The sequence below is a fragment of the Chiloscyllium plagiosum genome, unplaced genomic scaffold (genome assembly GCF_037043375.1).
Source record: "Chiloscyllium plagiosum isolate Xiang-an unplaced genomic scaffold, Cpla_swu_hap1 HiC_scaffold_110, whole genome shotgun sequence".
Lineage (NCBI taxonomy): Eukaryota > Metazoa > Chordata > Chondrichthyes > Orectolobiformes > Hemiscylliidae > Chiloscyllium > Chiloscyllium plagiosum.
This window is the reverse complement of record NW_028270249.1, coordinates 230,498-245,742: the sequence shown is the minus strand read 5'-3', so window position 1 is coordinate 245,742 and position 15,245 is coordinate 230,498. Positions and strand designations below refer to the sequence as shown.

The 15,245-nt window shown below is 54.6% G+C and overlaps 1 protein-coding gene across 1 annotated transcript in view; it reads right to left on the bottom strand.

Annotated features, from left to right (window-relative positions):
• The window catches only part of LOC148134080 (uncharacterized), a gene marked incomplete at its 3' end in the record, with an annotated part of 104,952 nt that overhangs the window by 1,399 nt on the left and 88,308 nt on the right, over positions 1–15,245 (bottom strand). Inside the window, exons 30-37 of the mRNA XM_087985696.1 lie at positions 13,802–13,963; positions 12,913–13,095; positions 11,828–11,986; positions 10,957–11,112; positions 8,869–9,018; positions 7,704–7,856; positions 2,098–2,241; positions 875–1,030 (exon numbers count right to left, since the gene is read on the bottom strand). Coding sequence (XP_087841822.1) covers positions 875–1,030; positions 2,098–2,241; positions 7,704–7,856; positions 8,869–9,018; positions 10,957–11,112; positions 11,828–11,986; positions 12,913–13,095; positions 13,802–13,963 — 1,263 coding nt within the window. The remainder of the gene's footprint in view (positions 1–874; positions 1,031–2,097; positions 2,242–7,703; positions 7,857–8,868; positions 9,019–10,956; positions 11,113–11,827; positions 11,987–12,912; positions 13,096–13,801; positions 13,964–15,245) is intronic.

Here is a 15,245-nt window from a genome sequence, read left to right as displayed (position 1 = left end):
ACTGTCCCCATCAAACACTCCCAGGACAGGAACAGCATGGGGTAAGATACAGGAGAAACCTCCCTCTACACTGTCCCCATCAAACACTCCCAGGACAGGGACAGCATGGGGTAAGATACAGGGGAAAACTCCCTCTACACTGACCCCATCAAACACTCCCAGGACAGGGACAGCATGGGGTTAGATACAGAGGAAATCTCCCTCTACACTGACCGCATCAAACACTCCCAGGACAGGGACAGCATGGGGTAAGATACAGGAGAAACCTCCCTCTACACTGACCTAATCAAACACTCCCAGGGGAGGGACAGCATGGGGTTAGATACAGGGGAAACCTGCCTCTACACTGTCCCCATCAAACACTCCCAGGACAGGGACAGCATGGGGTAAGATACAGGAGAAACCTCCCTCTACACTGACCTAATCAAACACTCCCAGGGGAGGGACAGCATGGGGTTAGATACAGGGGAAATCTCCCTCTACACTGTCCCCATCAAACACTCCCAGGAGTGGGACAGCATGGGGTTAGATACAGGAGAAACCTCCCTCTACACTGACCTCATCAAACACTCCCAGGGGAGGGACAGCATGGGGTTAGATACAGGGGAAACCTCCCTCTACACTGTCCCCATCAAACACTCCCAGGAGTGGGACAGCATGGGGTTAGATACAGGAGAAACCTCCCTCTACACTGACCTAATCAAACACTCCCAGGAGTGGGACAGCATGGGGTAAGATACAGAGGAAACCTCCCTCTACACTGACCCAATCAAACACTCCCATCACTGGGTTATATATAGATGTCATGCTCCCCTATCCAGTGTCCCCCCATAACATCCCCCCACCCCACAACCATCACCAGATGACCCCTCACCTCCTTTGAAGAATCGGAAAACGCATCTTTTTCCACAGCCAGCGTCACAGCACATTTGCCAATGGTCACAGTCAGCATCTGCCTCACACTCATCTCCCAACGTCATGTTACAGACCTTGCCCAGGGTACGGCTGTGTGGGCACTGTGACTCTCCCTCTGTGTGGGCATAGATAATGAGACATTATTACAGAGCCTGATCTGAGCATACCACCCTCCTTTACAGACACAGGCCTCCAGACTCCTCCAAAGTCAAATCCAGGGACAATAACTCACTGCACCCCCCCGTCCAACCACCTCCCCATTACCACCCAAAGCCACACCACCTCCTTCTCCATCCCTGGTTAGAGCTGGGCTCACAGACAGTGCTCCATTGCCTCCAGTGTGCTGGCTGAGGGAGCACAAAGGTCCTGGAGATTCGGACAAGGGAAAAGGTCAGGAAGAGTGTGAGTGCTGGAAGGAGACAGATGTCACTTTAAGAGAAGTCAGCATAGACACAGCAGTGAAAGGCCTCCTCTGTAATCCCACCTCAGTCAGAGCAGAGGGTCACAGGCTTGGCCATTTGCATCACTGTGTGTGTGATACTGCGCGCATGTGTGTGTGTGTGTGTGTGTGTGATACTGCACGTGTGTGTGTGACAGTGTGAGTGTGTGTGTGTGTGCATATGTGAGTGTGTGTGTGTGTGTCAGTGTGAGTGTGTGTCAGTGTGAGTGTGTGTGTGTGTGAGACCTCATGTCTCTTTGTGGGTGTGTCTTTGTACGTGTGTGTGTTTGTGTGTGTGTACGTGTCTGTGAGTGACTGTGTGCATGTATCTGTGTACATGTACGCGTGCGTGTCTGTATATATGAGTGTGTGCGTGAGCGTGTGAATGTGTGTGTGGATGTGAGTGTGTGAGTGCATGTGTGTGTGTGTGTATATATGAGAGTGTGCGCATGTGTGCGTGTATATAGTGTGTGTATATGTGCGTGTATGTGTATGTGTCTATCTATATGAGTGTGTGTGTGTGTATATATGAGAGTGTGCGCATGTGTGTGTGTATATAGTGTGTGTATATGTGCGTGTATGTGTCTATCTATATGAGTGTGTGTGTGTGTGTATGTGTCTATCTATATGAGTGTGTGTGTGTGTATATGTGAGTGTGAGAGTGAGAGGGGGTTTCTCAGTGCAGTGATACCACATTGTCCATGGGAAGACCCTCTGATGGTCTGGCTTCACACTGTCCTTACTGTGCAGTGAGCTGCTGTAAACACATTTCCTTCCGCAGCCCAGGTCGCAGCATTGTTCCCAGCTCCCGCATTCCTCATCTGTCACACACGACACATTCGAATGCCTCTTCACCCGGGACGGATCAGGGCACTCTCCTTCCTCATCTACAACACAACAACATGGAGATTACAGGAGGAGGGGAAAGGGGGAGATTGGCGGAGGCATGACTGTCAGTGGGTCACTGAGGAAGGTTCAGGGCTGAGGGAACAGGCAGTGTCAGTGCTGAGGGAGCAGGCATTGACGGAGGGGCAGTGCTGAGGGAGCAGGCACTGTCGGAGGGTCAGTGCTGAGGGATGGGGCACTGTTGGAGGGTCAGTGCTGAGGGAGCAGGCACTGTCTGAGGGTCAGTGCTGAGGGAGCAGGCACTGTCTGAGGGTCAGTGCTGAGGGAGCAGGCACTTTCTGAGGGTCAGTGCTGAGGGAGCAGGCACTGACGGAGTGTCAGTGTTGAGGGAGCAGGCACTGACGGAGGATCAGTGCTGAGGGAGCAGGCACTGTCAGAGGGTCAGTGCTGAGGGAGCAGGCACTGTCGGAGGGTCAGTGCTGAGGGAGCAGACACTGACGGAGGATCAGTGCTGAGGGAGCAGGCACTGTCAGAGGGCCATTGCTGAGGGAGCAGGCACTGTCGGAGGGTCAGTGCTGAGGGAGCAGGCACTGTCGGAGGGTCAGTGCTGAGGGAGCAGGCACTGTCGGAGGGTCAGTGCTGAGGGAGCAGGCACTGTCGGAGTGTCAGTGCTGAGGGAGCAGGCATTGACGGAGGGGCAGTGCTGAGGGAGCAGGCACTGTCTGAGGGTCAGTGCTGAGGGAGCAGGCACTGTCTGAGGGTCAGTGCTGAGGGAGCAGGCACTTTCTGAGGGTCAGTGCTGAGGGAGCAGGCACTGACTGAGTGTCAGTGTTGAGGGAGCAGGCACTGACGGAGGGTCAGTGCTGAGGGAGCAGGCACTGACGGAGGATCAGTGCTGAGGGAGCAGGCACTGTCGGAGGGTCAGTGCTGAGGGAGCAGACACTGACGGAGGATCAGTGCTGAGGGAGCAGGCACTGTCAGAGGGCCATTGCTGAGGGAGCAGGCACTGTCGGAGGGTCAGTGCTGAGGGAGCAGGCACTGTCGGAGGGTCAGTGCTGAGGGAGCAGGCACTGTCGGAGGGTCAGTGCTGAGGGAGCAGGCACTGTCGGAGTGTCAGTGCTGAGGGAGCAGGCATTGACGGAGGGGCAGTGCTGAGGGAGCAGGCACTGTCGGAGGGTCAGTGCTGAGGGAGCAGGCACTGTCTGAGGGTCAGTGCTGAGGGAGCAGGCACTGTCTGAGGGTCAGTGCTGAGGGAGCAGGCACTGTCGGAGGGTCAGTGCTGAGGGAGCAGGCACTGTCGGAGGGTCAGTGCTGAGGGAGCAGGCACTGTCGGAGTGTCAGTGCTGAGGGAGCAGGCATTGACGGAGGGGCAGTGCTGAGGGAGCAGGCACTGTCGGAGGGTCAGTGCTGAGGGAGCAGGCACTGTCTGAGGGTCAGTGCTGAGGGAGCAGGCACTGTCTGAGGGTCAGTGTTGAGGGAGCAGGCACTGTCGGAGGGTCAGTGCTGAGGGAGCAGGCACTGTCAGAGGGTCTGTGCTGAGGGAGCAGGCACTGTCGGAGGGTCAGTGCTGAGGGAGCAGGCACTGTCAGAGGGTCTGTGCTGAGGGAGCAGGCACTGACGGAGGGTCAGTGCTGAGGGAGCAGGCACTGTCAGAGGGTCAGGGCTGATGGAGTGTGCACTGTCGGAGGGTCAGTGCTGAGGGAGTAGGCCCTGACGGAGGGTCGGTGCTGAGGGAGCAGGCACTGTCGGAGGGTCAGTGTAGAGGGAGCAGGCACTGTCGGAGGGTCAGTGTTGAGGGAGCAGGCGCTGACGGAGGGTCAGTGTAGAGGGAGCAGGCACTGACGGAGGGTCAGGGCTGAGGGAGCAGGCACTGTCGGAGGGTCAGTGTAGAGGGAGCAGGCACTGACGGAGGGTCAGGGCTGAGGGAGCAGGCACTGTCGGAGGGTCAGTGTAGAGGGAGCAGGCACTGTCGGAGGGTCACTGCTGAGGGAGCAGGCACTGTCGGAGGGTCAGTGCTGAGGGAATGGGCACTGTCAGAGGGTCAGTGCTGAGGGAGCAGGTACTGTCGGAGGGTCAGTGTAGAGGGAGCAGGCACTGACGGAGTGTCAGTGTTGAGGGAGCAGGCACTGTCAGAGGGTCAGGGCTGATGGAGTGGGCACTGTCGGAGGGTCAGTGCTGAGGGAGCAGGCCCTGTCGGAGGGTCAGTGCTGAGGGAGCAGACACTGACGGAGTGTCAGTGTTGAGGGAGCAGGCACTGTCGGAGGGTCGGTGCTGAGGGAGCAGGCACTGACGGAGGGTCAGTGCTGAGGGAGCAGGCACTGTCGGAGGGTCAGGGCTGAGGGAGCAGGCACTGTCGGAGGGTCATTGCTGAGGGAGCAGGCACTGTCGGAGGGTCAGTGCTGAGGGAATGGGCACTGTCAGAGGGTCAGTGCTGAGGGAGTGGGCACTGTCGGAGGGTCAGTGCTGAGGGAATGGGCACTGTCTGAGGGTCAGTGCTGAGGGAGCAGGCAGTGTCGGAGGGTTCGTGCTGAGGGAGCAGGCACTGTCGGAGGGTCGGTGCTGAGGGAGCAGACACTGACGGAGGGTCAGTGTAGAGGGAGCAGGCACTGTCGGAGGGTCAGTGCTGAAGGAGCAGGCACTGACAGAGGGTCAGTGCTGAGGGAATGGGCACTGTCAGAGGGTCAGTGCTGAGGGAGCAGGTACTGTCGGAGGGTCAGGGCTGAGGGAGCAGGCACTGACGGAGTGTCAGTGTTGAGGGAGCAGGCACTGTCAGAGGGTCAGGGCTGATGGAGTGGGCACTGTCGGAGGGTCAGTGCTGAGGGAGCAGGCCCTGTCGGAGGGTCGGTGCTGAGGGAGCAGACACTGACGGAGGGTCAGTGTAGAGGGAGCAGGCACTGTCGGAGGGTCATTGCTGAGGGAGCAGGCACTGTCGGAGCGTCAGTGCTGGGGAAGGACATTAATATCTTTCTGGATCGGTGGTGCTGGAAGAGCACAGCAATTCAGGCAGCATCCGAGGACAGACAAAATCGACGTTTCGGGCAAAAGCCCTTCATCAGGAATAAAGGCAGAGAGCCTGAAGCGTGGAGAGATAAGCTAGAGGAGGGTGGGGGTGGGGAGAGAGCAGCATAGAGTACAATAGGTCAGTGGGGAAGGAGATGAAGGTGATAGGTCAGGGAGGAGAGGGTGGAGTGGATAAGTGGAAATTGAGCTGGGCAGGTCGGACAAGTCCGGACAAGTCAGGGGATCGAGTTGCTGGAGGTTAGAAACTAGGATGAGGTGGGGGAAGGGGAAATGAGGAAACTGTTGAAATCCACATTGATGCCCTGGGGTTGAAGTGTTCCGAGGCGGAAGATGAGGCGTTCTTCCTCCAGGCGTCTGGTGGTGAGGGAGCAGCGGTGGAGGAGGCCCAGCACCTCCATATCCTCGGCAGAGTGGGAGGGGGAGTTGAAATGTTGAGCCACGGGGCGATTTGGTTGATTGGTGCGGGTGTCTCGGAGATGTTCCCTAAAGCGCTCTGCTAGGAGGCGCCCAGTCTCCCCAATGTAGAGGAGGCCGCATCGGGAGCAACGGATAAAATAGATGATATTAGTGGATGTGCAGGTAAAACTTTGATGGATGTGGAAAGCTCCTTTAGGGCCTTGGATGGAGGTGAGGGAGGAGGTGTGGGCACAGGTTTTACAGTTCCTGCGGTGGCAGGGGAAAGTGCCAGGATGGGAGGGTGGGTCGTAGGGGGGCGTGGACCTGACCAGGTAGTCACGGAGGGAACGGTCTTTGCGGAAGGTGGAGAGGGGTGGGGAGGGAAATATATCCCTGGTGGTGGGGTCTGTTTGGAGGTGGCGGAAATGTCGGCGGATGATTTTCTGTCTGTCTCTATTTCTCCCTCTCGGTCTCTCTCACCAATTCCATCTTGCTGGAATGAAGAATGAAGAATACCTTTTACACTGTGTTCCTGGATTCCTCTACTCCACGACATGTGAAAATAAAATAGAAATCTAAACCTAAGTCTCGTCTGTGTAACGTCTCGAGTTGTTTGGACTCCTTCATCCTCTGCTACTCTCTGGTTTGAACACACCATCTGTCCAATCATATTTCCCACCAGCCGCTCTCCCAGTCCTTCCATGTCCCTTTCTATGTCCCTCTCTCATTCCTCCGTCATGTCACCCAGAGTCTGTCTGCCTCATTCCTCCCCTCACTCTGTCTCATTCTTCCCTCGCCTCTCTACCTCAATTGCTTCGCTCCCCTCTCTCTCTTTGTTTGCCTCTCCCATTCTCACAGTCCCTCGCTCTCTCTCTCTCACACACACACACACACACACAGTCTCTCACACACACACACAGTATCCATCGCTCTCTCTCTCTCTGTGTCCCATCTTCCCAGTGCCCCCTCCTCTCTCTGTCTCTCTCTCTCCCTCTGTGTCCCATTCTCCTGGTCCCCTTTGCTCTCTCTCTCTCCCTCTGTCTCTCTCTCTCTGTCTCTCTCTCTCCCTGTCTCTCTCTCTGTCTCCCTCTCTCTGGCCCATCTTCCCAGTGCCCCCTCCTGTCTCTCTCTCTCTCTCTCTCTCTGTGTCCCATTCTCCTGGTCCCCTTTGCTCTCTCTCTCTCCCTCTGTCTCTCTCCCTCTGTCTCTCTCTCTCCCTGTCTCTCTCTCTGTCTCCCTCTCTCTGGCCCATCTTCCCAGTGCCCCCTCCTCTCTCTCTCTCTGTGTCCCATTCTCCTGGTCCCCTTTGCTCTCTCTCTCTCCCTCTGTCTCTCTCTCTCTGTCTCTCTCTCTCCCTGTCTCTCTCTCTGTCTCCCTCTCTCTGGCCCATCTTCCCAGTGCCCCCTCCTGTCTCTCTCTCTCTCTCTCTCTGTGTCCCATTCTCCTGGTCCCCTTTGCTCTCTCTCTCTCCCTCTGTCTCTCTCCCTCTGTCTCTCTCTCTCCCTGTCTCTCTCTCTCTGTCTCCCTCTCTCTGGCCCATCTTCCCAGTGCCCCCTCCTCTCTCTCTCTCTCTCTCTGTGTCCCATTCTCCTGGTCCCCTTTGCTCTCCCTGTCTCACTCTCTCTCTCCCATCTTCCCAGAGCCCCTTCCTCTCTCTATCTCTCTCTCTCTCTGTGTCCCATTCTCCTCGTCCCCTTTGCTCTCTGTGTCCCATCTTCCCAGTGCCCCCTCCTCTCTCTGTCTCTCTCTCTCTCTCTGTGTCCCATTCTCCTGGTTCCCTTTGCTCTCTCTCTCTCCCTCTCTCTGTCCCATCTTCCCAGTGCCCCCTCCTCTCTCTGTCTCTCTCTCTCTCTCTGTGTCCCATTCTCCTTGTCCCCTTTGCTCTCTCTGTCCCATCTTCCCAGTGCCCCCTCCTCTCTGTGTCTTTGTCTCTCTCTCTCTGTGTCCCATTCTCCTGGTTCCCTTTGCTCTCTCTCTCTCCCTCTCTCTGTCCCATCTTCCCAGTGCCCCCTCCTCTCTCTGTCACTCTCTCTCTCTCTTTTGCTCTCCACAACATCTCCCTCACAGTGTCATCCCCACAACGTACCATCATCCATGAAGCTGGGGATACAGATATTTCCACATTTGCTCTCACAGCAGCTCTGCCAGGCATCACAGTCTTCATCTCCGCTGCAACGATCTCCGAGTTTCAGGTCACACATGGGCTCCAGGCGGTGGGGAGCAGGACAGGTATCATCACCTGGACAACACAGAGACAGTATGGATACGGCTGTACGGAAACACACAACTCCCTTGGATCTGCTCGAGTGAGACACGAGGGACTCCCACGGCTCTTCCATCACTGACAGACCAGCTCCATAGCCCCGGGATTCAGGAAGCCTCAGGTATTTAGGCAATTCCAGGTGAATCTCTGAATACCACCCGCTCACATCCCCCTATGCCGCGGACGCGCGCACACACACACACACATAGACACACACACATAGACACACACACACACCCACTCTCTCACACACACACATACACCCACACACACACACACACATAGACAGACACACACACACACACAGCAACACACACACACACATCCCCACACACACACCCACACAGACACACACACAGGCACACACCCACACAGACTCACCCACACAGACACACACTCTCTCACACACACACACACATACACCCACACACACACACACACAGACACACACTCTCTCACACACACACATACACCCACACACACTCACACACACACACATAGACAGACACACACACGCACACAGCAACACACACACACACACCCAAATCCCCACACACACACCCACACAGACACAGGCACACACCCACACAGACACACACACATAGAAACACACACACATAGACAGACACACAGACACACACACACACCCCACCCACACTCACACACATAGACACACACACACACACACACAGACACACACACACACACAGAGACAGACACACACATAGACACACACACACACAGACACAAAGACTCACACATGCACACACGCAGACTCACACATACAGACACACATACACACACACACACACACCCCACACACACCCACACGCTCACACACTCACACACCCACACACACACCCACACACACACCCACACACCCACACTGATACCCAGACACACACACCCAGCTCCCTGCCCACACTGCCATGTACTGTAATCACCACACCATAGTCTCTGATCTAACAGAGACACACTGATCACTTACGGCTCATGAGGAAACGAGGTACACATCTCTTTCCACAGGTGGCATCGCAGCAGGATGACCAGGCATGGCAGTCAGTGTCATTCTGACACACGTCTCCCAACTTCATCTCACAGAATGGGTCCAAGCGGGTGGAGGCAGGGCACTGGGTCGCTGGAAGGAACAAACTGACAGTCACATCAGGACACATGGAGAGGGTCACACTCCCACAGGACAGGGACAGCATGGGGTTAGATACAGGGTAAAGGTCTCTCTACACCATCCTCCCGATCAAACACTCCCAGGGACTGGGACAGCATAGGGTTAGATACAGAGTAAAGGTCTCTCTACACCATCCCCCCGATCAAACACTCCCAGGGACTGGGACAGCATGGGGTTAGATACAGAGTAAAGGTCTCTCTACACCATCCCCCCGATCAAACACTCCCAGGGACAGGCACAGCATGGGGTTAGATACAGAGTAAAGGTCTCTCTATACCATCCCCCCGATCAAACACTCCCAGGGACAGGGACAGCATGGGGTTAGATACAGGGTAAAGGTCTCTCTACACCATCCCCCCGATCAAACACTCCCAGGGACTGGGACAGCGTGGGGTTAGATACAGAGTAAAGGTCTCTCTACACCATCCCCCCGATCAAACACTCCCAGGGACAGGGACAGCATGGGTTAGATACAGAGTAAAGGTCTCACTACACCATCCCCCCGATCAAACACTCCCAGGGACAGGGACAGCATGGGGTTAGATACAGAGTAAAGGTCTCACTACACCATCCCCCCGATCAAACACTCCCAGGGACAGGGACAGCATGGGGTTAGATACAGAGTAAAGCTCCCTCTGCAACATCCCCCCGATTAAACACTCCCAGGGACAGGGAGAGCATGGGGTTAGATACAGAGTAAAGGTCTCTCTACACCATCCCCTCGATCAAACACTCCCATGGACAGGGACAGCATGGGGTTAGATACAGGGTAAAGGTCTCTCTACACCATCCCCCCGATCAAACACTCCCATGGACAGGGACAGCATGGGGTTAGATACAGGGTAAAGGTCTCTCTACACCATCCCCCCGATCAAACACTCCCAGGGACAGGGAGAGCATGGGGTTAGATACACAGTAAAGGTCTCTCTACACCATCCCCTCGATCAAACACTCCCAGGGACAAGGACAGCATGGGGTTAGATACAGAATAAAGCCCCCTCTACACCATACACCCGATCAAACACTCCCAGGGACAGGGACAGCATGGGGTTAGATACAGAATAAAGGTATCCCTACACCATCCACCCGGTCAAACACTCCCACGGACAGGAACAGCATGGGGTTAGATACAAAGTAAAGGTCTCCCTACACCATCCCCCCGATTAAACACTCCCACAGGGCAGGGACAGCATGGGGTTAGATACAGAGTAAAGGTCTCTCTACACCAACCCCCCGATCAAACACTCCCAGGGACAGGGACAGCATGGGGTTAGATACAGAGTAAAGGTCTCTCTACACCATCCACCCGATCAAACACTCCCAGGGACAGAGACAGCATGGGGTTAGATACAGAGTAAAGGTCTAGCTACACCATCCCCCCGATCAAACACTCCCAGGGACAGGGACAGCATGGGGTTAGATACAGAGTAAAGGTCTCTCTACACCATCCCCCTGATCAAACACTCCCAGGGACAGGGACAGCATGGGGTTAGATACAGAGTAAAGGTCTCGCTACACCATCCACCCGATCAAACACTCCCAGGGACAGGGACAGCATGGGGTTAGATACAGAGTAAAGGTCTCTGTACACCATCCCCCCGATCAAACACTCCCAGGGACAGGGACAGCATGGGGTTAGATACAGAGTAAAGGTCTCCCAACACCGTCCCCCAATCAAACACTCCCAGAGACAGGGACAGCATGGGTTTAGATACAGAGTAAAGGTCTCTGTACACCATCCCCCCGATCAAACACTCCCAGGGACAGGGACAGCATGGGGTTAGATACAGGGTGCAGCTCACACCACACTGTCCCACCAACAAACCCTCCTGGCTCGATACCTGTAGCCAGTGGGATGATACACAGAGCTTAACAGAAGTGGTGCCTTACGTCTGGACAGGAACTTGAAGACACATCTATTCCCACAGGTGGTATTGCAGCAGGTTTGCCAGCCCTCGCAGTCGCTGTCCTCATTGCACTGAGTGTGGAAACTCATGGTACAGACGTGGCTCAGTCTGGAAGGTGAGGGACACCTTTGCTCGCTCCCTACAGAGACAGAGGCTCCATCTTAGCTTCAGAAACTGCTGCTGCTGCTGCTTGAACTATCATTCACTGACTTCGCCCCGAGCTCAGGGGCAGGGTGATAGGGAGAGAGAGAGAGAGAGAGAGAGAGGGGGGGAGAGAAAGAAATAGAGACAGAGTGAGGGGGAGAGAGAGAGAGAGACAGGGAGAGAGAGACAGAGAGAGACAGAGAGAGGGAGAGAGAGAGAGAGAGAGAGAGAGAGAGAGGGGGAAAGAAAGAAATAGAGACAGAGTGAGGGGGAGAGAGAGAGAGCGAGGGGAAGAGAGAGAGGGTGAGAGAGAAAGAGAACAGTAATAGGGAGCAGGAGAGATAGACAGAGACAGCAAGAGAGGCGGGGACAGAGGAAGACAGAGACAGACAAAAAGAGAGAAATAAACAAACATAGATATAGAGATGGAAAGAGAAAGGGAAAGAAAGAGAGACACACAAACTGACAAGAAAGACAGAGTTCGAAGAACTGATCATGTCTGCCCAATGTCGCAGAGACGTCCATTGACAGAGGGAAAGACCGAGAGCGAGGGAGAGAGCGAGAGACACACATTCACACATACGCAGAAATAGCAACACAAACACAGTGACTTTCTGTGTCTCCCGATCCCTGATGAACATGCTCTGGGGTGGAGGTTGTGGGTGGGGAGGGAGAGGGTAGGGTGGTGCTAAGTAAACTGGGTGACTTACTCCTGCTGCGGTAGGAATGGACACAGCGTTGCCCACAGCTGGTGTTGCAGCACATCTGCCATGCGTAGCAGTCATCATCGTCCTCACACAGCTCACCGTACTTCAGATTACACACAGCAGAGAGGCGAGCAGGAGAAGGACACATTCCAGATGTCCGATCTGTCACAGAGAGAGAGGGAGGGAGGGAGGGACAGGGAAAGGGAGAGAGATAGACACAGCTCAGACACAGAGGAAGGCCTCATCAAGGACATCAGTTCACCAAACTCAGCCTGCTGGGAAAAGGATATTCCCAACACTCAACTTGCTGGGAGCAGGGTATTCCGCACACTCAGCCTCCTGGGAGCAGGGTATTCCCCACACTCAGCCTTCCGGGGACAGGTTGTTACCCATACAAAGGCTGCTGGGAACAGGATATTCCATACATCCAGCCTGCTGGGAACAGAATATTCTCCACACTCAGCCTGCTGGGAACAGGGTGTTCCCCACACTCAGCCTGCTGGGAACAGATTATTTCCCACACTCAGCCTGCTGGGAACAGGATATTCCACACACTCAGCTTGCTGGGAACAGGGTGTTCCCCACACTCAGCCTGCTGGGAACAGGATATTCCACACACTCGGCCTGCTGGGAACAGGGTGTTCCCAACACTCAGTCTGTTAAGAACAGGATATTCCCCACTCTCAGCCTGCTGGGAACAGGATATTCCACACACTCAGGCTGCTGGGATCAGGGTGTTCCCCACACTCAGCCTGTTGAGAACAGGGGATTCCCCACTCTCAGCCTGCTGGGAGTGGGTTTCCTCCACACTCAGCCTGCTGGGAGTGGGTTTTCTCCACACTCAGCCTGCTGAGAGCAGGATATTCCTGACCATCAGCCTACTAGGAACAGGGTGTTCCCCATACTCAGCCTGCTGGGAGCAGGATATTCCTGACCATCAGCCTGCGAGGAACAGGGTGTTCCCCATACTCAGGCTGCTGGGAACAGGGTACTCCCCACATTCAGCCTGCTGGCGGCAGTGTGATTACATGACTCTCTGCTGGGATGTAGCTGGATCTTGGAGGGACTAACCAACCATATGCAGTTACCTGAGACTGACAAACTCCTGTTCTGCCCCATGAAGGGGTGGACACAGCGTCTACCACACGGCGTCTCACAACACGACCTCCACTTGCCACAATCCTCATCATCTTCACACGAGACACTGTGATTCATCCTGCAGACACGATCCAGGCAGGACGGGTTAGGACATTCCTCAGATTTCCCCGAGTCTGCAAATGTAATAGTTCCGGTTATAGGAGAGATCAGGAGAGGTGTGGGTGTGTGAGAGACAGAGACAGAGAGATTGAGAAGGTGGGGGAGAGAGGGACAGGGGGAGAATGAGAGGGAGATCAAGAAGTGAGAGGAACAGGGAGAGAAATGTGACAAAGACAGAGAGAGACAGAGGAACATGCAAGAGGCAGACTGAACAAGAGGTGACACAGAGAGAGGGCGAGAGAGAGACAGGAGAGATAGCAACACAGAGAGCAAGTGACAGAGGGAGAGACGTGAGCCAGGAAGAGAGGGAGTCGAATGTGGCAAAGACAGAAAGAGAGACACAGATGAACATGCAAGAGACAGACAGAAAGAGAGGTGACAGAAAGACAGGGCGAGAGACAGACAGGAGAGATAGCAATACAGAGGGACTGATGGAGAGGCATGATGGAGAAAGAGAGAGAGTGGAATGTGACAGACACAGAGAGAGAGAGAGAGACACACAGACAGAGAGAGAGAGAGAGAGAGAAACAGACAGACATGCAAAAGCAGGAGATGAAATGACGACACAGAGAGAGAGAGAGAGAGATGTGCTGCAGGAATGCACAAAGAGAGGCAAAGGGAAATACACCACAGACACAAGTGAGATATAAAGAAGGAAAGCTCACAGTGCTGCCTCATACAGACAGGTTAAGCAGCCATGCCCTTTGGACCAGGAACTACCTCCATGAGACTTTCTGTAGAACGACAGGACACAACGTTTCTGACACCCAGCATCACAGCATCTTTGAGATCCAGCACAATCTTGGTCGGAGTCACACACCTTCCCAAAAGTGGAGTTACACACACGGGCAAGATGGTCTGGGCGAGGGCACTGCCCGTCGTCTTCCATTGGGAGAAAAGAGAGAGACAGAACCACACGGGGTGAGACACAGAGTAAAGACCCCTCTACATTGTCCCCATTAAACACTCCCAGGAAAGGGACAGCACGGGATTAGACACAGAGTAAAGAACCCTCTACATTGTCCCCAGTAAACACTCCCAGGACAGGGACAGCACGGGGTTAGACACAGAGTAAAGAACCCTCTACATTGTCCCCATTAAACACTTCCAGGAAAGGGTCAGCACGGGGTTAGATACAGAGTAAAGACCCCTCTACATTGTCCCCATTAAACACTCCCAGGACAGGGACAGCACGGGGTTAGACACAGAGTAAAGTCCCCTCTACATTGTCCCCATTAAACACTCCCAGGAAAGGGACAGCACGGGGTTAGACACAGAGTAAAGACCGCTCTACATTGTCCCCATTAAACACTCCCAGGACAGGGACAGCACGGGGTTAGACACAGAGTAAAGACCCCTCTACATTGTCCCCATTAAACACTCCCAGGACAGGGACAGCACGGGGTTAGACAGAGAGTAAAGACCCCTCTACATTGTCCCCATTAAACACTCCCAGGACAGGGACAGCACGGGGTTAGACACAGAGTAAAGACCCCTCTACATTGTCCCCATTAAACACTCCCAGGACAGGGACAGCACGGGGTTAGACACAGAGTAACGAACCCTCTACATTGTCCCCATTAAACACTTCCAGGAAAGGGTCAGCACGGGGTTAGATACAGAGTAAAGACCCCTCTACATTGTCCCCACTAAACACTCCCAGGACAGGGACAGCACGGGGTTAGACACAGAGTAAAGACCCCTCTACATTGTCCCCATTAAACACTCCCAGGACAAGGACAGCACGGGGTTAGATACAGAGTAAAGACCCCTCTACATTGTCCCCATTAAACACTCCCAGGACAGGGACAGCACGGGGCTAGATACAGAGTAAAGACCCCTCTACATTGTCCCCATTAAACACTCCCAGGACAGGGACAGCACGGGGTTAGACACAGAGTAAAGACCCCTCTACATTGTCCCCATTAAACACTCCCAGGACAGGGACAGCACGGGGTTAGACACAGAGTAAAGAACCCTCTACATTGTCCCCACTAAACACTCCCAGGACAGGGACAGCACGGGGCTAGATACAGAGTAAAGACCCCTCTACATTGTCCCCATTAAACACTCCCAGGACAGGGACAGCACGGGGTTAGACACAGAGTAAAGACCCCTCTACATTGTCCCCATTAAACACTCCCAGGACAGGGACAGCACGGGG